The 26,738-nt window shown below is 49.1% G+C and overlaps 1 protein-coding gene across 2 annotated transcripts in view; it reads right to left on the reverse strand.

The window, feature by feature from the left end:
* PIK3R5 (phosphoinositide-3-kinase regulatory subunit 5) overlaps positions 1-26,738 on the reverse strand; it is a 97,212-nt gene that overhangs the window by 50,757 nt on the left and 19,717 nt on the right. For both annotated transcript variants that reach the window (XM_075014426.1, XM_075014425.1), the window contains exon 2: positions 5,292-5,404. In XM_075014426.1, coding sequence (XP_074870527.1) covers positions 5,292-5,391 — 100 coding nt within the window. In that variant the 5' untranslated portion in view covers positions 5,392-5,404. The remainder of the gene's footprint in view (positions 1-5,291; positions 5,405-26,738) is intronic.

Consider the following 26,738-nt stretch of genomic DNA (forward strand, 5'->3'; position numbering starts at 1 on the left):
TTGCTCACTCCCCGCCGCCGTCGGCAGGCCTGACTACCAGGTGACGTAGAACTACGGGATGCATCTCCAGCCACGTGAGTAGCGCAATGTACCTTAGATGGAGGGGCTGGCAGGAGAAACTCTGTTGTTGACTTCCCTTAGTCTTCTCTCGCCGGTGGAGCGCTGGAGTTGCTGACCAGTGTTTCGTTTAGCGCGTCCTTACGAGACCTGCTAACTTGACCCCTGGGAAATCGATCTCCATGATGACAATCTTCCCCTACGTGTCAACAACGCCTTAGACTGCTAACCACCAATCTGAGACTGTGCATTAACTTCCCCCTGATCCAGACAGTTGAATATTTGCTACAGGAGGCGCCTAAGAGGACACTTAGGTGTTGGGATGTGACGTTCATCTCCTCTATGAGGGGCCCCCCCAGGAGTAGTTCTTGGCAAGTTTTCCCCGTATGGCTCCCCGAGGTGTTTTCGAAGCCCCACCTCAGGAGGGGCTCCCAGAGGTAAGTTCTATTCTGATCCCAGAGAAACAGCTGGCGCTCCCCTTCTACACACCAGGAAATGGGAGCTACTTCGGTTTAACTTCGTTTAGCGTCCGAAGGCTCGTAAGCTGCACTGAAGGAAAGCAGTCCAAGACGCGGTTGATTTATTTTGATGGGATAGCTCCAGAACGCCAGCAAATAAACTGCCACCTCAGGGGAGCTCTTTCTTGAACAGCACCTGCTGACCCAGCCCGGACACAGGCACAGCTCACTTTCCAAGTGCTGCACACAGTTGTAATTCATGTGCCTGCTTCTTTGCTGACTTTACAAATCTCAACTTTCTAGTCAGATCTGCAGCCGGTCGGGGAGGGTGAGGCCTTCGGAGTGATTAGTCACTCACTATGAAGCAAAAGTTTGCAATCTTACTACTGCAAACCAGAAAAAAGGATTCAATATGCAGACCGGGGGAAAAATATCTGTGATCGTAACATCAGGACCACGTAGACGTGTGTTTTCAGTGCAAAGAGCAGCTGCTTTACGTACAGTTTCTTATTTCTCATTAAAAAGGCAGCAATAGGAAGAAAGAACCAATTACTAAAGGATGCTAAAGGAATCAGTGCAATACTATGATCAATAGGGTTACAGCTAAGAAGGAATTTAATCAACAAAGCCCTCGCAACAGAGCAGCTGATACTAGATAACATGGCAAAATTGTTACTCATGATGCAAAAAAAAGCAGAAGTGATTCAATAAATATTTCTGTTCTGTATTTGGAAAGAAGCAGAGTGGTGAATTCATAGACCACCATGACAATGAAACACTTTCTATTCTATAAGTAACTAGGGAGGATGTGAAAGAATTGAAGATGTTCAAGTTATTTATCCTTTTTTAAAAAAATCAGCAGGACCAGAGAAGTTTCACTCAAGAGTAGCAAAACAACTGGCCAATGAGCTCTTGAAATAATTAATAGTGATTTTTAACAAACCTTGGAACACTAGGGAGATTCCAGAGGATGGGGAAAAAGCTGATGTTGTATTAAACTTTTTTAAAAGGTAAAAAGGAGGCTCCAGGAAACTTTAGGTCTGCTAGTCAGATATTAATGCTTGGCAAAATCTTAGAAACAACTGACACAGGATGAAAACTGGTACAGAATTAAGTACTGGTGATAAAATCAATGCCAATCCACACAGTTTAATGGAAATAGGACTTGTCATATTGGCTATCGTGGTTATGGTATGAAGTGCTGGGCTTGTAAAGGGAATTGTGGTGACATAATGGATGGTGTTTAATTTAGGTCCATATGACTCTCCTAATAAAAATGCAGTATGAATTAAATGGATTAAAAACTGGTTAACTAATAGATCTCAAAAATAATTTTAAATGAAGAGCTATCAGAGCAGGGATGATTCTAGTAGGGTCCTGTTCTTGGCCCAATTAAGTTCAACATCTTCATTTAAGAACTGGAGGAAAATATAAAATCACTGCTAGTAAAATTCGCTGAGGGTGCAAGAATTGGTAGAATGGTAAGTTTTGACAGGGACCAGTCAGTTATACGGAGAAACCTGGGTCTCTTGGGAAGGCAGGGTCACCTGAACAATGTGTGTAATAAACACAGCCAAATTCAAGGCCACTCATCGGGGAACAAAGGCCGTAGGCCATGTTTACGAGCTGAGGCTAGATCTACACTGGTGCAGAAAGTCGACTTCTGATATGTCGATTCTAGCTATGATCATGGCGTAGCTAGAATAGTGCATCAGAATTGACTTTCTTACGCAGTGCATAGATCAGGGCTGTGGAGGTTCTGGCTGACGTTCCTTACTCCACACAATATCATGGAGTGCAGGTTTGACGGCCAAGCCCAGAGAGATCGATTTTGCCATGTCTTAACACACGTGGCAATACTGAACTCCAGAAGATCGACTGCAGAGTGGTTGACCATCAGTTAAGTGAACATTCACCCTAAGTGGCTATATGCCTGGAATGCAGTGACACAATGACCTGGGGGCCAGGGCAAATAACCATCTGAACTTGCGCTCACAGGTAAGAGGGTGAAAGTCATCGATGGATACCTAAGCAAGGGAATAATGAATAGACATAGGGAAGTGTGGCCTGGATGAACAGACTATACAGAGGATAGAAAAGTGCCTAGATTGATGGGCTCAACAAGTTGTAATCAATAGCTTGCTGGCTAGTTGGCAGCCAGTATCAAGTGGGGTAACTCAGAGGTGGGTCGTGGGCATTGCTCTCTGTAATCTGAGCACTTCGGCGGCCACCCAGGAGAGATTCAGATGCTGCCCAGCTGATTAGCAGAGTGCCCACTGCTGACAGTGGGTATCTGGTAGTGATGCACATCCACGCATGCCTTGGTGCACAAAAAAATTTATTCTGCCCATGGATGGGAAAAATTAGAGGAAACCCTGGTATTGGGGCTGGTTTTGTTCAACATCTTCACTAATAACCTGGATGGGAGATGGATCGTACCCTCAGCAATTTTCCAGGTGATACTAAGCTGGTGGAGAGGTAGATACGCTGGAGGGTAGAAATAGGGCGCAGAGTTTCCTAGACAATTTGGAGGATTGGGCCAAAAGGCATTGGATGAGATTCAGCAAGGACAAGCGCAGAGACCCATACTTGGGACACAAGAATCGCAGGCACTCCTACAAGGGGGAGAGTGACAGGCTAAGCAGCAGTTCTGCAAAAAAGGATCTGGAGCCTACGGTGGACAAGCAGTGTGCCCTTGTTGCCAATTATGCTAACAGCATATCAGGCTGCATTAGTGGGAGCAATGCCACCAGATTGAGGGAAATGATAATTCCCTTCTGTTTGGCACTGGTGAGGCCGCGTCAGGAGTATTGCATCCAGTTTTGTGCCCCCACTATGAAAAAAAAGTGGATAAATTGGAGAGAGTCTAGAGGTGGGCAAAGAAAATGATTAGGAGCTTGGATGCATGATTTCTGAGGTGAGGCAGAGGGACTTGGCTTATTTAGTCTGCAGAAGAGAAGCATGGTGGTGGGGATCTGATAGCACCCTTCTACTTCCTGAAGCGGGGTTCCAAAGGAGATGGAGAGAGGCTGTTCTCAGTGGTGGCAGATGACACAGCAAGGACCAATGGTCTCAAATTACAGTGAGGGAGGTCTAGTTTGGATATTAGGAGAAACTACTTCACCAGGAGGGTGGTGAAGCACTGGAATGGGTGATCTAGGGAGGTGGTGGAATCTCCACCTTTCAAGATTTTTAAGCCCTGGCTTGACAAAATCCTGGCTGTGATGATTTAGTTGGGAGTTGTTCCTGCTTTGAGGAGGAGTTGGATTAGGTGACCTCCTGAGGTTCCTTCCAACCCTAACCCTCTATGATTCTATGACTGAGAGGTGATGTTACCTCAGAATATAGCATTAGTGAGACTGGAACGTCACGCTATGCCCAGTTCTTGGGTCCACACTTTAAAGGGCATGTTGAAAAATTGGAAATACCTTTCTAAAAGATGTGCTGTAGCTCTAACAGAAGATACGGGCTTGATGCTCAAGTTTTAGTGTGAACGTTTTTAGCCTGGCTTTCACAGGAGATCAGACTAGATTAATGTTACAGTCCGTCTATAACACACAGCATTCAGCTCCTTGACAGCATGCTGCATCAGCTCCACCTTATGAAAACGGCAGCTGCAGACAAGCAAACATCTGGAAACGCAAAGGTGCCATGCACTGAAAACAAACCATGACAGTTACATACACCAGCAGAGCACACCCAAAGCCGGGACACGCCCACTCTTTTTCAATTCCCTGATTTAGGGACCGCTGACCCAGGGCCAAGAAAGCAGGACAGGCAAGAAGATGTAATAATCCCGAGCTGAAACCTGGCTCAATGATCTCAGTCTGGAGTTCCTGTTATCCAAGTTATAAAACCCTGAGAAAAGGGCAACAAAGAAACTCCCAGAACTGCAGCGCAGTGACGACGAGTAAGGCACAGTCGTGGCTGGAATCAAGGGTCAGTTTCTGACAGGCTTACTCACACAGAGCAATACCTCACTCTGTAAGCAGTTGCCATGCCTTACTGATGCTGACTGATGTGACTAAATAACAGACAAGTGGGGGGCAGGGGGGTGTTTTAATGAGACGATGTAACTGCAGTTCCATGGAGCCGTTTAATCTCTGGTTAACAGAACGCCCACTCCTGCAGTTAACCCACCCCCCAGCACTGAACGCTAGCTGAGACTGCCAGGAGTGCTGTGGGGCTGAGAAACTCTGCACCACTGCTGTGCATGGGAATGTCACCATTGACTTTAATGGGAGCAAAGCGAGGGGAGCACTGGTCCCATTGGGAGATGGTATCCACCATATTTCCTTGCATCACTTACCCCCAAACCCCAGGGAGGCCCTCCACCCCCTGCCAGAAATACAGGCATGAGCGGGGTTTGCACCAAAGGAAGGACCAGGCGGCATCGCTTGTGAAGACTGGAGGCTCTTACTCCTTTCAGCCCACGCTATGACCAATTCACATAGGCCAAAGTACTTTTACTCACTGCCTTAAGCGTAACATCCATCTCTCAACATCTTGGTACATCTTCCCAGCTAGGTGAAGGATCCGGGAAGGCTCCAGGGGCTAAGCAGAGCGGACCCATCTCTAACTCCTGTACTGAGGGGAAGGTGTCTCTGAGCCGACAGATCCCTAGAGGAAAGGGTGGTATTTCCTAGCCACGTTACCTTCCCACTGCTTGGGCAGAATGGCACCAGGCAAAGCACAAGAGGGGCAAAGATCAACAGAAAGGGTGGGGAGGATCCCAGGGTGTTTATTCCCCTTGGGTCTTCACATTAGGTCACTTACCGGTCCATGTGCTGGAGGCAGTTGCACTTCTGCTCAGCCCATGTAGACATCTTTCCAGAGCATGATGGATCCTGTCCTCTGTGCATGTTGTGTGCTGCATTTTGGTTCATCTCCTGAACAGAGAGAGGAGAGTTAGCATCCCCAGCTGTACCCAGCAGCACTCTGCTGAGCACAGAACAGAAGACAACTTCCCAAAGTCTTGACAAGCACAGACATTTGCTCTGAAATTTCACCCAGTTAAGAGTCTCTTCCCAGCTTTAGCTGCCACTGTCCTTACTACCTTATAATCTGCTCTGCCAGTCACCCGCCTTCACCCGCCTCCCCGCCTATCAGCAAAACTGGACATGGGCAACTCAATCCAGAGGAGCTCCAGCATGTCTTTGTTGTGTCAAGGGAAGGTCGGCGCTTCCAGCACTGCCAGTATGTTATCAGAGGTGTAGCCTCACAACTCCCCTCCGTCAGAGAGCACGAGATGGGCACATGCGTGTCGGTGACAATGACCAAGTCTAGTGACTACTGGCCTTAATGTAACTGACAGTGAAGGAACTTTGATGGCTTAGACGACACCAGGAGCAGATGGTCCACAACAGCACAGGAGTGTAATTTAGCCAGTTACCATGATGGTGGCTATGGATTCGTCCAACTGTGGCTCTGCTCACAGATCATAGGCCTAGCCTTAGACAAACACTGCAGGATTGCAAAAAGGAGCTCGGCCCGCTCCTTCTCCAGCCTCTCTCTGCTGCTGAATGGCCAAGCTGAGGCTAGATCCAAGTTGACATTGGAGTTATGCAGGATACACTTTCATGGAACCTGTGCTCAAGATGCATACATCAGTGGTAAGAAAACTAGCCTTGTGGCGGTGGCCACGTACCTCTCCCTACTACCAATAATCAAGAGACTCCTAAATTATGACCATCAACTGTGCACCCAGAGCTGAAAATCCAGGTGGCTGCTGAGGGTATGCAGCTTTCTCTCTCCAGCCAGAGGCTTCAGTGGGGTCTCTGAAAGCTTCCTTGCCCCAGTTTTAAAAAACCCTAAACCCATCTCTCCTGTGAGGAAGGGTTAGCCGGTGCATTTGCCACTGGCTGGCTGGAGCAACCTGCTACTTATTCTCTATGCACATTACAGTCTCTCTCTCAGCTTGATTCTCTAAGGCATCCAAGCAGAACTCGCAGCTGGGACAGCTCAAACTCGGTGGAGAACCTGGTGTAACAGAGCCATGCTCCACCCAACACCTCCCTGCCCACCCACTACTGCCCTCCTACCAGTGGGAGGGAGGGTGGTTCGGGCCTGGAAGAGCCAGCATTGAGATCCATGGAGTCGCACCCTCAGCTGTATGCTAGTGAGGACCTCCCCACACAGACATCTACAGCCTTGGGCCAAAGGAACCTGGCAAGGCAGAGAATCAAGCCGCTATGCCTACCTCATCCACACATCAGAGAATTCATCTGGGCTCCTCTCAGCAAAAGGGGCACTGAGACACCGGCCTGACAGACGGGAGCACCTTGCTTCACTGGGAAATGAAGAGCTCCTTCAGCGTGTGGGCCCCCAGTTCCACCACAGACTGGGTGGGTTTTCTATCAACAAGCATAGCTCACCTCACTGGCTGACCGGGCTATGGCAGCGGAGGGAGAAGAGATTCTGTCAGCAAGTGTCTGAGGCGAAGAGAGTATGTGCTCATCTCCAGATCCGCTCGGTGTTTCACCCATGACTTGTGGCAAGCGTCAGAGGAAAGTGGTGACTAAAGCGGCCGTGACTCACGGACCACCCAGCGCATTGCCACAGGGCACAAAAACCCTGCGTGTCAGCTTGTTCGAGAGCACAGCTGGCTCCTCAGGAGAAAGGCTAATGTTAGCCTAGAGCTCAGCAACGCACAACCAGGAAATGCCTCTTGCCCAACGAGAACGCGTGACCCACCTGCAAAGCCCTCTCCCAGAACAGCGGAATTCCCTGCCCTGTGCCCCTGGATTTTGAAATAGGAAGCTGATGTTGGGACCTGAAAGAAAGTTATTACCATAATTTTCAAACCACAAAGTACAGCGGCTGCTGTCAGTTTCCTAATGTGCCGACGGTGACCACACACGTCACTAAGGCTTGCCACCTTCAACAAAGTCTGTTGAAACTTAAGTGGAGAAAGGACCTCGGAATGTGTCCAGAATGGTGAACTAGCAGCATTTCGTTCCTCCTCACAGCATCCCCCCGTCAATACACAGCTCGTACAAATCGTGTTACAGGGGACAGTCCTGAAAAGTGCAAGGCGGACATACTGAGTGGCCTGGAGCAGAGTCTGGCTATGGAGCAGAGGGAGGTGTTTGCATCTGAGCTACCGAGGTCCTAAGCAGTAAAGCCACAGTGATTCAGGCTGTACAAGCCCACCTGAGACCCAAGGTACTTCCTCCCCAGGCAGTGGCCTCGGATGATGCAACTGGTGCTCCAGCCAGCGAGCCTAGAGTGAGCTTGGGTCACTATATGGGTGGGACTCGTCTCTCCCACTGCAGTGAAGACACAGCCAACGTCACTTCCCTTCTCCCAGCCAGGCAAGGGTAAGCCAAAGACTGAGGCTAAAGTTCATAAGAGAATTCAGTGATTTGGAGGGTCTCTTTTCTGGGTGCCCCACTGGAGACACTTTAAAAGGGACCAGATTTTCCGTAAGAGCTGAGCACCTGGGAAGACACCTCAGATCACTAGTCAGTTTTGGAGCTCTATGACAACACCTCTGTGCATTCATCAGGTGCAGGTGTCCACATGCTAAGAGCAGGGATGGTGCCTTGCCAGCAGTGGCCCTACAGAGCACTGGCCAGGCCAAAGCTTTGGGGTCAGTCTGGCTCCAATAACCTCCTGGGGCAGCTCTATCACCACACTGTGGTGCTGCTTTGCAGATTTCCGAGCAGAATGCCAGGCTGCGCCAGGAGGACTCTGCTGCCCATAACCAGCTTAGACAGGGTCCGGAGAGCCTGCGGACAACTCAGTGAAGGCCATGCAAGATCTGGCAGAAGACGACAGCCAGCTGGTGAGTTTTTGATGGAGGCGTGAAATCTGGAATTGACTTTTCGGGGACGGGAAAGCACCAGAAAAAGAACAAGACAGCTGGCAGATGCAGGAGATAAGACTCCTGGGTGTGTCTTTTCTAGCCTGAACAAATAGGCTGCGTGTGGCAATAAAAAAGCAGCAGCACCTCTCACCGCCATTCAGGCCACACACTACCATCTGGAGAAGCCACACCCAGAAGACAGGAAGAAGGTGGGGAGCTGCAGCAATGCTGGTTTTATCGTGGTTGTGAATAGCAACACACTGCCTGAACAAAACAATCCACGTCTCTCCTTGGAGAACTTACTTGCCTATGTAATAGGATCACTGTCCCTTTTGTCCTGAACAAACAGGGCATGTGCTGAATTCACCAGATGTCAGGGTTTTATCCTGCTGCCCATCACTGTAGCCTCTGGGTGTCTTCCTTGTAAAACCAAAAGTCAAGTCCTCAGTGGACAGAGTCCAGTGGACTCCCTACATCAGCAGCCACATCTCCCTCCCTAGGGTAAAAACTCACCATACAATAACTTTGCTTGCCAACAGCAGCCTCCATTTGAAGCTATCCAGATGATTTAAAAGCAGGAGTGGTCCAAGCCTCACACACCAGGCCCATTTTACAGAGAGGTGAGTTGAGACACAGAGTTTCATGTAGTTTTCCCAGAATCTCAGACAAATCTGTGACAAAGCTGGAAACACCTCTCCGGTCTCCTGAATCCAGTCCACTGCTTTAACCAGACCTAAAGGCCATTTTGCTCCCAATCTCAGAACAGTTAGAATAATCAAGAGGCACTGGGCCCAGCGTCCCCCATAAGCTGAGCACATGGGCAGCTACCCAGGAGAGATTCAGATACCACCCTGCCAAGTAGCTGAATGCCCACAGCCGGCAGCATGTGGTCTATTGGAGGGGCACATCCACACATGCCTTGGTACAAAGAACAAAATTTATTCCTCCCCTGGCTGTTAAAAATTAGAGAGAACACTGACTGTCTCTCTTGAAAGGAGACAGATAATCTTGCTAGCTAGAGATTTCTAGTGCACCTACTGGTAGCTGATCAGCTAGGACATGTCTACTGTTACGCATGCTACAGTGAGGAACCAGACGCTCTCTATTCCCTGCTCATGAGCGGCACCACACAACTGGATTCATTAATGAAGCAGCTTCTTACTGATGCTGGGGAAGGAACTGAAAAACGACAGGACAACAGGCAAGCTTAGAACACAGTCCACCAGCTGCGTGAAGTACAAATATGTAGCGTGATCATGTCACGGAAAGCAAGTTTTGCTCCTGTCAGCATTTTAAATGCCTTTACCAGAGGCAAGAAGCCATGTTGCCTCTCACTGTGGCATATGTCCTTTGAATGCCAAATGTACGAGGTTTGCTAGATTCAGCTGAGTTTCTGAGAGAGGTGGTGCTGTGGATACCAGCTTAGATGGCCCAAAGCAAAGCCAAAGGCAATCTAAGCCCACCTAAGAGGAATCTGGATTTCAACAGAGCTGGGAATTTGCAAATTTTCTGATTAAATGGGTATTTTCCCCGCAATCAGAAAACACTGATTAGTTAAAACCAAAATAGTTAGCAAGAAAGAGTCTGATTTTCTAATTTGGAAAAATAATCAAATCTTTTTATACCAAAGAACTGTGGGATTTTGGTATAAAATGACTTTTTTTTCCCCCAAATTTTTGTTAATTTGTACTTTTAAGATGTTGACTTAAAAAGGCCAAAATTGGAAGGAAACTCTGACTGACCCAGTCCAAAATTATTTTTGGCCTGGCCCTTCACAAAACCAAATCTAAGCTTTCAACTTTTTGTCCCAGAATCCTTGGCAGATACATTCTCAAACTCTTGACAATTCTCATGGGATAGGAAAACTATTTCCTACCCATTTCTAGGGTGAACCGCGCAGTCAGAGGCCACCTTTCAGTTACTGGCCGAGGGTTTCAGCTCTGTTAGCCAGGCCAGAAAGCATCACAGAAAGAGTCAGGTGAGAACAAACAGTTGAAACATTAAGTGAGGGTTTCAGCCCTCAGCTGCAGCCCTTCTACACAACTGCACTGTTGAAGGGCCAGGGAAGGGAGAGTTCCCCCTTCCACCGGCTTTGGAGATGGTCAGTTTATTCAACCCTATAGAGCTGCTGCTGTAGGGGCCAGTGCACAGGGCAGGGCTGAGCTGCAATGGGTAGAGCTGTGGGCATTCTCATGGCGCTCCTGCCCAGAGGATGCCCAGACAAGCTGCCACACCTTGGGCACTCCCCTGAGCTGTGTAAGTTATGTCGGGTGCAGCTCAGAAGTGGAAGGATGGACAGGAGGCTTCAGCTGAGGAAATCTCTCTCGAGCACTTCAAACAGCTCCAAGCCGAACAGGACTCGTGTGCTTTGTATCTGAAGTGCATGTGGGCTTGAGCAGAGAAAGAGACCCTACGGGACTCATAGGTGTCCAAATCGGGCCTCCCACCCTACGCACACAGAGCCCGATTCATCCACCGCACCGGACAAGTGTAAACAGGAAGGGACACAAGCCCAAGGGTCAGATATTCCGCTGCCTTGAAGAAGTGCCCCTCCGCTACAGCAAATGGAGCTGCACCCGCTCACACCGCTGCTTTAGCTTAGCCTGCATCAGGGGTCTCAAACGCTCAGCCCAGGGGCCTTCTGTAGCCCAAGCGGTTCCACAATCCGGCCCACGCATGGCTGCTGGCACGTGATTCTCTGGCCTAGGGAGGGGGCTGTACCCCTCCCCCACAAGTTCAGCCCCTGCTCCTCCTTCTCCCCCACTAGAACCACTCCACATCTGAGGGACAAGGCCTCGGGGTACAGCAGCCTCTGCTCCACTGCCATCTTCCAGGCCAACCTGGAGGCTCTGCTTGGGCACGGTGATGGGAAGCAGCAGACCCCAAGTGTGGGAGATGGTGGCAGAGCTGAGCAGGCTGCGGTGTTGCTCCCCTTCCCTGCGGCTTCCACTATGGCAGTGAGTGCGGGGAGCCCCAACCCCTGCTGCCAGGGCCTCACCGACTAACCTGAGTACGGGGGTGTAGCCAGACATGAACCCCCCATTTGGCCTTTTCTTCTTCTCCCCGCACTGGGAGAGACAGAGAGGGAGACAGGCAGCCTTTGATGCCCTGGGAACACAGGTGTGCTGTCTCACCCAGACTCTCTACCATCCACAGAAACCAGACAGTGAACGGGCTGGCTAATGGCCGCCCTTCTGGCTGATCTCGGTGATTGACGCGCCTGATCACTGCCCCAGGAAGAACGGGGAACCTCCGCCCATCACCTCCAAGGTGCCCAACTGTCCACAATTCACAGGTGCGAATTGAGCCTTGCACCTTCCCTGGGAAACCTGGGGTTCAAACACATTCCTCCCCGCTTGGCCACTTGAGACCAGGAAGAAGCCTACGTGACCAAAGGGGTATAAGAGGGGTTTGGCAGCCCACCCCCATTGAGCTCCAATCACCTACACCTGCTGGCCAGGTCCGGTATTGACTCCTGAGACTGGGGACGCCTGGTTCGTATCTACTTCTTCCCGAGGGATTGAGAGAAAGATTCTGGGTCACACCGGATCTATGAGGCAGGGGTAAGAATTACACCTGTATTACACTTCTTTCCTATAGGAATTGAGGGAAAGACTCTGGTTCCACCAGGTCTAAGAGGCAGGGGTGAAAATCACACCTGCAATGTGCCTTTCTTGTGTGCACATTACTTATATTGGTTTAAGCCAGCAAGTTTGTCTAAAACTTTTAAGTTAAATTGTTTCTATCTTTGTATAAATAAAAAGTAACTGTTAAAGCCTCTAATAAGTGTAATTTTCCTCTTGCTGCTGTACCCGAACTAAACGCAAACCAAAGAACCCAGCCTGCCCTGGCTGCTTAGCGTAGCTGCTGGTGCGGCATCACCCCCTTTGCCCCACCGCACCTTTAGCTGGCACCTGGGCATCAGCTCATAGGGGGCAGGGGGGGCATCCCATCCATCGGACATCTGGGCAGCTGCTGCAGGGACTCCCAAAGCACAGGGCCTGGTGTGGTCACACCAAACTGTCCTATGGACCCAGCTCTGCTCACACCTGCCCCAGGCCAGAGGGACGTGTTCGCAGGGGAGCGGAGTCAGCAGTGGAAAGCCACTCCAGCCCCACCGCACTACGGGCAGGGGGAGGGTGGGGAGAGTATATGGGCCAGCAGGTGGGGACAGGAGAAAGCACAGTGACTCCCTGCCTCCTGCCGATCCTGAACCCTGCCGGGAAGGGTGCCCGCAGGCCCACCAGGAGGATTTACAGACTGGCACTGGCGCTATGGTAAACTGAGTGGAGACCCTGGTCTAAACAGACTTCTGTCCCACAAGGTGCAATGCCCCACCCCACACATCTTCCGATCAGACTGTGCGGGGGCAGCCCAGCGCTGGGCACCCTGGCTACAGCCATTTCCCTCACGAGGCCGGCAGAGCCTACACAGGCAGCCCCGTCACAGTCTGAGCTTTCCCCTTCCACGACCTCCTGCCCCAGGGACAAGTCCCCAGGACGGACACACAAAAAAGGGAACCGGCCCAGTGAGCGCCTGCAATCACCTCCTTCCGTGGAGGGGAAGTCTGCCCCCTGGTCAAAGCTCTTTGGGCCATCCTTCCAGGTCACACAAGAAAGCCCCCAGGGAGCACTTCCATGTCTGGTTCAGAGGTTGCTGGCTGCACTGCCAAAGCAGGAAATGGAAAAACCCACCCAGCCCAGAGGCCTGGTGTGCCACACGCTGGCTGGCTTCCGCAGGGAAGTCTGATGGGCGGAGAGCACAGGAAGAGCGCCCGGCCCCTCGCTCACAGACTCAGCTCCTCCAGGGCTGTCACTCCCCACTCAGACTCCCCCTCAGCTCCGGTGAGAGAGGAAGAGCTCGGGCTACCCGAGCCAGTGGCGGGAAACGAAACTAACGCAGAGCACACGTGCAGAGGAATCCATGCATGTGTGCGGGTGGGAGAAGTGCTGCAGGGGCAATCAATGGTTTCCCAGGCCCAGCTCGTCTGCGACAGCGGCAGCATCTCTCTGCCTTCCCCATCGCACTCTGAATGAGGGGTCAGGTGCAGGAAGCAGCCAGTGTCAGCGAAGCTGCAGTGAGTTCAGCTCCCAACAGCACACGCAGGCAGCGTCCAACATGCACTTGGACTACCACCCAGGAGTGATTCAAGGGCTGCCCAACTGATCAGCAGAGCACCCACAGCCGGCAGTGTGTGTGTCTACTGGTGGTGCCCATCGGCATGTCTCAGTGCACACAACAAAATTTATTCCACCCAATGGATGGGAAAAATTAGCAGGAACCCAGGTGGTGTCCCAGGAGGTGCTATTGCTGCAATCCCTCGTGAAGAGGCACAAAATCCTAAAGTGTCACTCGACTGAAGCCTGTACTGACCTCAGCCCTGGATTCTTCTGACTCTTAGGGGGCCCGATAAACCTCTTGGGAGTAGCACAGTCCTTGTGTCACGAGCACAAGTCTAGAAGGCAGGGTATGTGGCATGCACGCGTGTAGGTGGTTACACCCACACATGGGACAAGCAGCCAGTGCTGCTCAGGTACCACTTACTCCTTCTGTGAAATCCATATATTTCCTCAGATCACAGAGGACGTCCTGCTTTCTGCCATCCCTGGCATCCCAGCATCTAGGGTATCTGCTCTGCACACAATTCCTATGTACCAAGGTCAGAGGGTGGAGCCCCTGAGTAGAAAGAATGCTTCTTGTAGGAGCTGGGGCACAGCAGGGAGAAACCCACGATTTCTTAAGATCCTCACAGCTCAGGCACAGCCATCATCTTTGTTTACGCTCAAGTGCGCACCGAGCATCAAAGGCCAGGGAGATGAAGATGATAAAGAGTTCGTTCAAACCCTGCAAAGGTGGCATGTCAAAGGATCCAGAAAGCAACAAGTTTGACAAACATCCGCTCGCAAAAGGCAAATGAACCAGCCACACACCCAGGCCGTAAACACTATTTCCTTATTGGGTCACCAGCTCCTGGCCTGCTGGGACAGGAAGTGAGCCGGTCACAAAGCAGAGCTGCTGGAAGACTACAACAAATACACCCAGGTGCATGACTGGGAGCAACTCTCTCCACCCAAACTGCTGGAAGTCAAGGACCCCAGTGACACCGGGTACATGCTATCTGCACTGATTTGAGAAGCATGGCTGGTCTTAGAGGGAAACCAGAATCTGTATACCCAGGATGGTGTGATTATTTGAACAGGGTAGTGCCTACAGATCCCCAAATGAGAGGAGGTCCCTATGGCACACGATGCTGGACACACATGTAGTAAGAGACAGTCTCCCACCTCGGACAGGTTATGATCCACCCAGATGAGACAGAAAACGAAGGCTCATTATCCCCATTTTACAGCTGGGGAAAACCAAGCACAGAGAGAAGTAGTGAAGGTCACCTAGGGACTCTGTAGCAGGACCAAGAATTGAACCCTGAGCCAGTCTAGTGCTTTTACCACAAACCTACACTGCATTTCACATCACCACTCTACTAGTCAATTTCATACTTCGAGGGCCATAGAAGACTATTAAGAATAGGTCACAAGCTCCACTCCAGTTAGGCCAGCAAGTACAACCCACTCAGGCTTTCTTACTAACTAAAGCACGAAGCCTTTAATATCTTAATTGCAGCAGAGAAGTGAGGCTGCTGAGTATCTCTTCAGCCTTAGGGAACCAAGGAGGTATGGCTTGGCTAAGCAACACCTAAGCAGGTCGAACATGGGTGGCCATCTATGAGAAGCCCATACCACAGGTGGAAAGGATTTATCTAGCTGAAGGTGAGGAGGCCCAGGTACACTCGTATGTGGCTAATGTACAGAACTTAAAGAAAGGAATCACTTAGAATACAAACAAAGCTTTCCTGCAGCCCCAGCTGCTCAACTAGTGAGTTATACTCCCCATGACACAATCAAAGCCCCTCCACTGGCAACTTTTACGATTGAACTGGACACAGCACACACATGCTTGCACAGGATGGAGTAACCCTGCAATCAATGTCGTCTTCCGTCGCCCATAACAGAGACCCACACTTCTGCTCTTCTCCAGTGTGCCAGGAAAATATCCCCCATTAAGCAGAAATACAAAAGAAAGAGCAACTTCCTCCAGCTGCTGGAGACAAATATTTAACAACACACACCAGTGAACTTGGGTGACTAATTTTCCATCCCTGTATACCAAGGTGCTGGCCCTTTTCAACATGTTAGCCACGTGTGTTATAGTCCTTTGACAATCTCTGCCACATCTTCTTCTGCTGAGCTTTTGCAAAGTGCCTACCTATAAGGGGATCAATAGAGAAAGCCAAGAGGAAGCTGAGAGCTGCTTAAGGAGTGTCATCATCACATACATTCCTCTCTCCAAGCCTTCCACACTGCTGAAAATAGGAACTATTTAACAGGATTTCCCTAATTCCACTCTGGAGATTAGCTGCATCGGTAGCAATCGCTTAATGCTAAGGTTCATGCGCTGGGAGCACCACAAACTTGAGAAACCAAAGCCAGAGATGCTTATCAGCATCAAATATCCCAGGAACTGATGTGGCTTCCAGGGACCCAGATGATCTGGGATCAATGGCTGACTGCCACAGATTCCTCATGTGACATTACACAGGCCGGGCAGTAAAACGCAGATGACTACAGGACTGCACATGGTAGGAAGCACTTGAAAGATCTCAGCCCCAGGACCTGCGTAAACATGCACAGGTCACGCACAACTCCCTGCCTACCATGCAAACTGACTGGAGACCCGAGACAGTCTCATAGTTAATGTACTTAGCTCGAGACACAGTACAACTGATTTCAGTTCCCTGCTCTGCTACAGGTGCCTGGTAGGTACATTCACATTGCACAGCAGTCCTGGCTCCGTGGGACTGGTGCCTGAAGACACATTCTTCCAAGCTTGTACTGCAGCATCCATGCTACACTACTATGCAAGTCTTAAACTAGTACCGTGGGCAAACAGCAGCATAACTTTCTGAAAAGCACCTAAGTGACTTAGGAATCCAACTCCCACTGACTTGCAATAAGACAGTCTACCGCTACCCTACGTGACTGGCTTATGGGCATGTTAGTCTGCAGCATCACAAACAACCAAGTAGTCCTGTGGCATCTTAAAGACTACCTCAGACCCTCTTCCCGGGCTGCTTTTCTAGCTTTCCTGTCTGCCACTTACCAAAGAAATCAGGCTCAGGAGCCTAAAAGAATTGACTGAATTCTCTTGTAACAGGGGATTCAAAACATCACAGCTGAATGTCCGTTTCTGGTATTTACCTGGCCCCCATGCCTGTCATACCGGAGAGCCTCGCAGTCTAATGGATTTATCCTCACACCTCCCTGAGAGGTAGGGCAGTATCCCAATTGTACTGATGGGGAACTGAGGCAGCAAGAGATTAATTGATTTGCCCAAGGCCACACAGAAAGCTTCAGTGGCGCAAAGAACTGACTTGGGCCTCTGGCACTTCACACTAGCACCTACACATCTGTACATAGGCTGAAGGGGTTATATGTAAGGCCATACTTAACATAATGTTCCTAAAACTTCTCATGAATGGAAGAACTTTTCAGTCATTTATTTAACCACCTGGCTTTGTGGCTGAAGAGAAAGATGCAACTATAACAATGAACACCAGCTGACCTGAAGAACAGAACTCTGCAAGCCTGTTGGCTCCCAAGAGAGCTACTGTTACCTAGACAGATGTTTCAGGGCAGGAAGAAGCTCAGCTCACAACCAGAGAGCCCAGAGTGGTGTTTGTCTAGTAGTTCCTGTTTTTAGCTTTGTATCTTTTCTCTGCCTTTGTTCCAAAAATTGAATTGTTGAGATGGTGCTACATGGTTTGCATGGAGGAGGGTGAAGAGGTTATGCATTTGGGTTTTCAACTTCCTTCTCTTTTTAAAGAACCGAAGTCTTGACAGCCAAGCAAGCCAGGTTCAGACCAGAACTAAACACCATAGCACCAGACAGGTGAGTTTTTAAACTGTGTAGAAGCAGATGTCTGTGGCTCTGGACCTTTTGGATTTGAAGGGGACACATTCTTCTCTAACAAGTATTAGGAGGTAGCTGTGTTAGGCCGTATCCCCAAAAACACTGGACTTCTCATTGTTTGTTCATTGCTCGGTACCTCCACTGAAAGTCCATGAAGTTACTCCAGGGATGACTGTGGCCCTAAAGCAGCAGTGGCAGAAAGAGGCTCTCGCAGGGCCAGGGCAGTTCAGCGTTTGTAGGATTTTTCACCTCATTGCTGGAAAGCACTCCATGCTTACAACTGCAGCTCTCGCGTGTGAGAAGTGGGTAACACCACACCGCGAGGATGGACACACCGGAGACGTGAAGCGCTGCCAGAGCTACTAATGGCAAGTGCTCTGTCATAGCTGGCTATTATTGGTCTTGCCCATCACATGCTTGTGTTGTCGCCTCGTGGGTATCCACGGCACCAGACCCTCAGCTCGACATAACAGCGCTGTCAGACGACGTGCTGCCGACAAAGCCCACAAACCAGCGCCGGCAGCCAGCTGGGCAGGGTTTGCTTTCCAGACCTGACGAGGTGGCAACAACAGGTCCCTCAGCAAAGTGCAGAGGCTGCAGGAAGATGTCATGGGCAAAGAGTGGATTGTTTGCTTGATTTATGGGGGGGCCGGGCCTGGGCCCTTTCCTCTGTAGGCAGGAACAAAACAGCCTGACTGGCACCGGGTGTCAGCACCCTCCTGATCAGCTTGGCCATGCCAAAGGCCTCGTCCCTGCAATGATCTGAAGAAATCTGGAGCACCCTGGCAGATACAGTTCATCTGGGCTTCTCCTTTCTTCACCGCCACAGACATGCAGTATGGTCTCAGCTCCCTCATGGCCTTTTCTTAGGTCCTCCTTCATGCTCCCACCTCCTTCCCCAGACCATCCATAGCCTGACAGATGGTCATGTAGAATCCTTTTCAGGAAGGTCAAATCAGGGCTGTAGACTGGCCCCGCCGTTCACGCCAAGAGCTGTAGCTGCCCTATTTCTGAAAAAGCAAACCTTGCCACAAAACACAGTTGTGGCTGAGTTCCATGCCAGCTGCCTCTCGTACACACACTGAGGAGGAGCAGATCTTACAGTTGGGTGCCAGACCCCAAGAATCACCAGAGGCCCCACACCCATATCACTTCAGTCCTGTTCCTCTTCCCCAACCACATTTCAACCCCTCACTCTTGTTTGTAAGGCCTTATGCCGCTGGCGCCTCCCATGTATCCGTTAACAGAGGGTGTGTCCATCTAGCAGACAGAGGCGTAGCAGGACCAGTGGCTAGAAGATGAGGCTGCATACATTTAGACCAGAGACAAAGATGCACATTTCCAATAGAGGGGGAAATTAGCCATTGGAATCACTTATGTAGGAAAACGGTCTCAGAGAGTCTGTGGCAAAGCAAAGAACTGAGCCTGAGGATACCACAGCCCAGGCTAGCGCTCTCCTGGGCCATCCTTCTGCTTCAATAAAGGGCACAAAAACCAAAATTTGGGGTTCCTGTTCTTCTGCTTACCCCTCCTTCACCTTGTACGTACTCTACTGACCTACGACCATCACTTCTCAGGCCGTATCTGAATTCAGCTGGTTGCTCTTTGACTTAGGAACCGTTTCCTCTTTCACTCACCCCATAGACACACCTTTGGGTGCTCAAAAACAGGGTGAACAGTTCAGGTGCTGCACACCAGTGTCACCATGACTTGTTGCAACACAACATGCAGGAGATGCAGAGACTGGGTCTGCAGGGGTACCAGCTGAAAGAATTCAAACCCTGTAAGTAAGGCCTTTCCTCCCCTCCTGCTCCAATAAGATTTTAAGCCAAACAACGCTGGTATTTTGAGTTGCCTTCTGATGCTGTAGCTTTTAAGGATCAGATTTTCCAGCTTTTCTATGTAACCAGGATAGCTAGAATCTCAACTTCCATTAAAAGCAGGGCCAGGGAAGGAGTCGGATTCTCACATACTCCTGTGGCTGAGAAGAGCTGGTGCTACTAGAAAGACACCAAATATCACAAAATTCAACAAAATCAACTAAGCTGACCATGCTGAGGTGGTTTGTGTGCACTGCACCCCACTTTTCAAAGAACTGTGAGATTGCAGAAAGATTAACTACCACCCTCCCGCCCAAATCTTTTAGCAAAGAAACTCATTAGCACCTGCAGTTTGCATCAAATAGCAGTTTACCCTTACAGAAGAAAACTGCTCCTTCATTTTCTGAGGGGACAAACATCAGGTATGTAAATTATTTCTACCACAACTTTTGTTAGTGTCTAACCATTCATCTGTGAAACTCATTCCAGTAACTGTACCAGCTGGGAGAATTTCCCCATCTGCCACCCTTAACGAGTACAAATTTAGCTACCCTCTAATCACCAGAGGTATTGTTCTTGGTATCAGCCAGAGAAGAGAACAACATGCCACTAAATGAGTCAGCAGCAGCAACAATGTGACTACAGGATTCCTCCCATCACCACCCCCCTTTGGACTGCTGATAAATAATCTTGCACAGAGCAACTACCCCAGTTCTCTCACCTGCTGCAGCAGCAAAGGTACGCAGAGGCTTGGGGGACATGAGCAAAACAGTCCTGAGCTGCGGAGCCAAAATCAGGCCAGGCCAGGCCACCTCGAGGAGTTTCCGAAATGGTCACGGCATTATGGGTGCTTAACCTGCAAAAACCAGGCTCACCCAGCACAGCTTGAGTCATTTGTGAAACTCTTAGCCTCTACGCATGATCCTTGGCCCTCTCCACCACCCCAGCAGCACCGAGCAGACTTACAGCTCACATAAACAGACAGCTAAGGGTTCCTCCAGCCCAGAGGACTCTTTCAATGGCACAGAACCAGGCCCAGCCAGTCCCCAGCCTTGCAGCCCCAAGTACAGGAAAGAGACCTGGAAAGGAGGGCAAGGACAAGAGCGCCTTTGTTCTCCAGATGGACAGGGGTCACTGCTGCTGGCACAACATGGCATGGGCCTGAAGTCACTCTAAAATGCTCCTTGGTAGAACCAGCCTGGCAGGGCAGGGAATTACATGGCTGCAGAGATGGCTTTACCCACCCCAGGGTCTGCCACTCATCTAAGTTAAGGGAACACTGCACCATTTCCAGAAAAATAGCACAGATGGGCGTCTCCTCACCCAAGACGCCTTCGAGGCTACACACCAGGCTCACAATGCGACACAGCCACTCTGTTACACAGCCCCTCTACTGCACACATCCTCCAGATTCCTACTGCTCCTTTACCCCCAACTAACCTCTCCACCCAGGGATTTGTGCACTTGCAGCCCACACATGGAGGGCTGTGGGCCACTGTCCCAGGTAGAGGCACCTGAACAACGTACAGAGAGGGAGAATGAGTCTCCTCTAGAGCTTTAACGGAGAGTAGCCTGGCTGTTAACCCAAGCTGCAGAGGTTCTTGCGCTAAGCTCCAGAGGTGCCAGGTTTGAGTCCACCCACAATGGTGGTTACATGCTTTCTTGTGAGCGTTTAACACTCATCATGCACCATGCAGACAGCAGCCCACACTTGCTTGTTGCTCTATTGCTGACAGTTCTGCCAAGTTAAGATTTAGATCTGGACTGTTATTTTAAGAATCGCCTTCCGATTTTAACCCTGTGGCAAGGAAAGAACCTCACATCTCAGATGCAAGGAAAGGCTCTATCTGTTAGTGTGATCAATTACCAGGCAAGGAAATTCCACTCCTGAGTTACAACACGGCAGTCAAGTCCAGATACTGCAAAAATGATGTGGGTTGACCATCATGATCCGCCTGCCTACGTGTCCAAAGGCAATGCACAGTGCCTTGCGAATCCAGAGGGAGCTTAGGTGTAACCCTTACAGAGAAATCTGGGCAACCATGTGGAACAGCAGCTCTCGCATTTCATCCTCCAATGGGTTTTACACACACACACACACACACACACACACACACACAGCTGATCGACTGGACTTGTGGCACATCGAAGAGGAAGCACGGTCCAATGGCTTGGGTTCCAGACTGGGACTGCAGAGATACAGATTTAATTCACCACTCGGTGCAGGGTCACCCAAGAAGTCAGTGGGGCTAATGGCAATAAAAGAGCTTCAGTATCTCTCAGGAGTATTGGACAAAAAAACATTAAAAACTGAGGTGCTCCAAGATTATGGTACCGGGGTGGGGGCAGATAGTGGCCTAAGACAGAGAGAAACAGACAAATAATGCCCCCCTAAAGCTGTCTCCCCGACAACCTAGTGTACAGTCCAGATGTCATAACTACAGTAAGTTGGTGTTGCCTAGTGGTTAGAAGGGGGAACTGAAAGTCAGTACACCTATCTTCTGACTTTGCTCTTGAGTTACTGTGCAACCTAAGGTGATGTCTCCGTGCCTCAGTTTACTGCTCTGCGAAATGGTGATATCCTGCCTGCCCCACAGGGAGGCTGTGACAGTTAAAGTTTGCCAAGCAGTGCAAAAGCAGCAGATGAGAAGTGCTATTTCTTTCTTACTCTGCCTTGTTTTCAGTCAGAATAAAAACCCTTCTTTGACCTTAAAAGGAGCCGCGTGCATACGTTGAAAGCTTCTTCTAAAAAGACAAACAAACTGTGTTTCATAGAGGTTATTTCTAACCCACAAGAACCACTTGGTTTAACCAACACATCCTGCCAGGGGTACCTCAGAAGCAGCACACACCAATGACTGAAGCTTTTTAGTATAATTAGGTTAAACACTCAGATACACAAAAGAATTCAGATCACATCAGCCAAGAAAGCAAAGCTGTGCTGTGTACAGGTATCTAAGGTCAGGGCTCGACCAGGTATGAAAGGGAGCTGCTCCCGTGGAGTCCACACAGCTATCCCAACTCAGGGGAGCTGAGGATCCGGCCCTAGGAGATTTCCCATTCCACTTGTGAAATCTAATTCACAAGCAACCGGAAGTCTAATTACTTTGCTGGTTATTTTGCCCACTATTGCCAAATAGATAAATAAACGATTTAGCTGCGGCAATGAGCCGGGCATTCCTCCACCCAAGAAAGCTCGGAACCCAGCATGAAGCAGGCAGGAACAGCAAAAAACATTAGCAAAACCAAAACAGATTAGTGGTTTTAAAACACAAATACATAAAATAAAGCTGCACTAAAGTGTGCAAAATGACAGGCACTTCCCCCCAATAATGCTGTATGTGGCTCCCCATTCAGTTCCATTTTGCTTGTGGTTGGGGAATCTAACAGAATGCGAACTCTCATGGGGGAAGAAAAGTGTTAAAAGTAGTGCTAAGCTATTAAATTGTTTTAAAAGTAGTAGTAAGATATTAAATTCTTACAAAAAGCTGTTTAAAAAGAGCCTGGCAAAGGCAGGACATTCACAACTGTGCTTCACGTTCGAAAATGCCGGAATGCAGTATTATGGGTCCAGTGCTTCCTTCAAGGAAAAGGATGGTGGTGTGGCTCGGACTGAGACTCAGAAGATCTGGTTCAACACTGGCTCTGCCACCGACTGCCTGCGTAACCGTGGGTGAATTACCAGACGCCCTTTTCCCAACCTCTCGTCTAAACATTAACAGCTAGGATACTTCCCTGCTCCTTGGGAACATAAGAGGATAAATTAAGTGCTTGTAAGATGCTCAGGTCTTACAGTGACAGGACACATAGAAATACCTAGATGAACAGAGGCTGGTCCTTGCTCCATCACACTGCAACCCTCATCCTCCTCCACAGGAAATCAATGGCTTGTCTCGCTGGCTGCCACTACCAAGCAGAGCTCCCCAGGTGTCAGTGTGGGGCTGGTTTTGCTCAATGTTTTCATGAATGATCTGGAGGAGGGGCTGGTTTGCACCCTCAGCAAGTTCCCAGACGACACTAAGTGGGGGAGAGCTACAGAAACTGGTGGGTAGGGATAGGGTCCCGAATAACCTACATAAAATGGAGGAGTGGGACAAAAGAAATCTGATGAGGTTCAACAAGGACAAGTGCAGAGTCCTGCACTTAGGATGGAAGAATCACAAGCATTCTTACAGGCTGGGGACCAACTGGCTAAGCAGCAGTTCAAAAGAAAAGGACCCAAGGATTACAGAGGATGGGATGCTGGCTATGAGTCAATTGTGTGCCCTTGTTGCCAACAAGACTAATGGCATATTGGGCTCCATTACTAGGAGTGCTGCCAGCCAATCGAGGAAAGTGATTATTCCCCTCTATTCAGCAGTGGTGAGGCCACATCTGGAGTACTGGATCTAGTTTTGGGTCCCCCCTTACAGAAATGATGAGGATAAACTAGAGCGAGTCCATCAGAGGAGAGGACACACAAAGACTGCAAGGAAAGGAAGGAATCAGAGCAATAGAATTAGGATAGTGAACTTGAAGAAAGCTTTAATGGCCCCAGAGAGCTGGCAGGTAAGGTCCCCTAGGAAGAAAAGCAAGGGGATAGAAGAGTTCACGAGAGCTGCCAGTTTCTCAAGAGGACTATATTAAATGCACAACTACCATCTATCCCGATGGGAAGGAAAGACAGGCAGGAAAATAGGACGCCAATATGGTCCATCAGGTGTTCTTTTATTACCTGAAAATAAAAAGGAATCCTATAAAAGAAGGAAATATGGCCAAATTGCAAAGGAGGCATACAAATGTGTAGGGATAAAAGCAGAAAACTTAAGGTGCAAAATAAGCTACCCTATCAAGGGACATAAAAGGCAACAAGACAAGGTTCTTTAAATACATTAGGAGCAAGAGAAAGGAAAAAAAGTGGAGGTCTCACCTTGGCCAGGAAGGAGAGCTTATAACCGATGACATAAGCATGCTGATGACTATCTTGCCTCACCCTTCACTATAAACCTTAGTGGTGGCCAGTACTAAACACAATTAATATTAACAAGGTGGAAGATGTGCAATCAAAAATAGAAAAAAACAAGTTAAAGAATATTTAGATAAGTTAGAGGTATTCAAGTTAGGAGGGCCCTATGAAATTCACCCTATATAAGGAACTAGCTGAAGCTATCTTGAGCAATTAGCAATTATCTTTGAGAACTCATAGAGGATGGGCACAGAGGACAAGAGGACCTTGGGAATTGTGGACCAATTAGCCTAACTTAAATACCTGGAAAGATAATGGTTCAACTTATTAATTAGCCATTTGTAAGCACCCAGAGGATAACAGGGTATCAAGAATATCCAGCATGGATTTAACAACAAATCATGCTACACCAACCTAATTTGCTTCTTTCAGAGGCTTACTGGCCTAGCAGACGTGGGGAAGCAGCAGACATGATATATCTTGATTTTAGTAAAACTTCTGACACAGTTCCACATGACATTTTCATAATGAAACTAGGGAAATGTAGACTGGATGAAATTACTATAAGGTGGGTGCACAACTGGTTGAAAGACTGTGCCTAATGAGTAGTTATTAATGGTTCACTGCCAAGCTGGCTGGAGTGACTAGTGAGGTCTCACAGAGGTCTTCTCTGGGTCTGGTACTATTCAATATATTCATTAATGACTTAGCTAATAGGATGGAGGGCACGCTTGCAAAATACATGGCTGACACAAAGCTAGGCAGGGTTGCAAGCACTTTGGATGGCAGGATTCAAAGTGACATTGTTCAGTTGGAGAACTGGTCTCAACGAGATGAAATCCAATAAAAATAAGGGCAAAGCGTGACATGATGCTCTCAGCTGATATAGAACAGTCTATACCAGCACTTCTGTTGGTGAAACTTATGTTGGTCAGGGAGGTGGGGTTTTTTTACACCCTGACCAACAAAAGTGACTCAGTCTAGACAAAGCCTCAGATTAGCTCTTAAGAAACAAACACTTTCTAACGATGAGCAGTTAAATTCTGCAATAGGCTTCCAAAGTGGTGGAGGAATCCCCACTGGAGGTTTTTAAGGACAGGTTGGCCAGACACTTCTCACTGATGGTCTAGGTTTAATTGGTCTTCCCTCCATGCAGGAGGCTGGACTCGGAGACCTCTTGCAGTTCCTTCTAGCCCCACATTTCTATGAACATTATTCCCACAACAGCCCCATTTTATAGCATGGGACACCATACAGGAACCTTACAGAATTAGTAAACCCAAGTTCTGATCTTGTTTCTGACGATGACCAGCTGTGTGACTTCGGGTATGTCACTCACTTGCCTGAAACATGCTGCCTTCACAGATGTATTTGCATATGTAACTTCCCTGTGTTGTTTTACCCGCTGCTCAGAAAACATAGAGCTGAGTAATCATATTACATCAAAGAAAACTCCAACAAAAAAAACCCATCATGTCACCCTTTTCCCCACTTGCAACAATGATGAACAAATTGTTGACATCCTAAATAGCACAACCCTGGCCTGCCAGTTCTCCCCCTTCCCCCTTGACAAGGGAGCACAGAAACACCGGACACAATCAAAGCTACCATTTTGGGTCCACAATAAATTAGAAGAGTTTACACCCTGCACGAGGCAAAACTTCATCTCAGGACATCGTTAAGAGGCAGGTGGGGAGCGTTCCCTAATAATTCCCAACAGTCACCACAACAGCACTATGGAAAGAGACTCTTCAGAGAAAACATACAGTTCCTCTCAGCCTCTTTCATTTTACACCAATAGACGTCCTCTCTGAAGAGGAAGCCACAAGCTGTGGGGCTAAATCCATCCTCAAACACATGCACCAAGGCCCAGATGTGTTGGGGGCCCCCCGCAGAAAGCTCCCATTGGCTCAGTATGGTTTCCACCATCATCCTACACTTCTGCATTTTCTGCAGAGACTCTCTTACCTCACCTTCCCGTATGATCACCCCAAAGGGGAAGCGCTCTGGATTCAGAGGGAAGTTCTGCTGCAGTTTGCTATTGTGGGCAATGACCTCACCCTGCTCCCATTGCTGAGAAACATGCCTAGTATCCCTTCGCACCACGCAGCTGATCTGTGTGGTCACTAACAGGCGAGGACTTTGGTCTAGGCTCTACAGTACCAGGAAACATCAAGAGAGTGTTTGCATGAGTATTCAAGAGCAAAATAAACCACACAGAGGGTATTCAGAGCCAAGAAGTAGCCATACCACCACAAAGGCAAATCACCCAGGTTACTCACCAGGAAAATTATCCAACTCACTCCCAAAGGGGAGGCAGGATTTAAAGGATGGGGAGGGGGAAGAGCTTGACAAAGGTTGGCAGCAGCTTGGAGAATGAAACTGGTATAGACAAGGGGGTGAGAGGATTCACAGCTGACAGCCACGTCCACAAATTCCATCACTCCTCTGTGGTCATTGATAGGCCTCATCTGCTTCGAACCAGTGTGGCAGCACAGTACAAAGACGAGGCAGGATTTGAAGGGATGTCCCTTCCATGTGCTAAGAGGACTCCAGCTTCTCCTTCACTCCCTGCATATCGCCAGGCAGTGGGGGTTGGGGCTGGGGGATTCACCAGCCTCTCCAAAGAGGCTACTTCAACTGTGACATTGAAGGAGCAGCCAGAGACTGGCTGCCAGGAAGTG

Source organism: Carettochelys insculpta, chromosome 20 (genome assembly GCF_033958435.1).
Source record: "Carettochelys insculpta isolate YL-2023 chromosome 20, ASM3395843v1, whole genome shotgun sequence".
In the NCBI taxonomy this organism is placed as follows: domain Eukaryota; kingdom Metazoa; phylum Chordata; order Testudines; family Carettochelyidae; genus Carettochelys; species Carettochelys insculpta.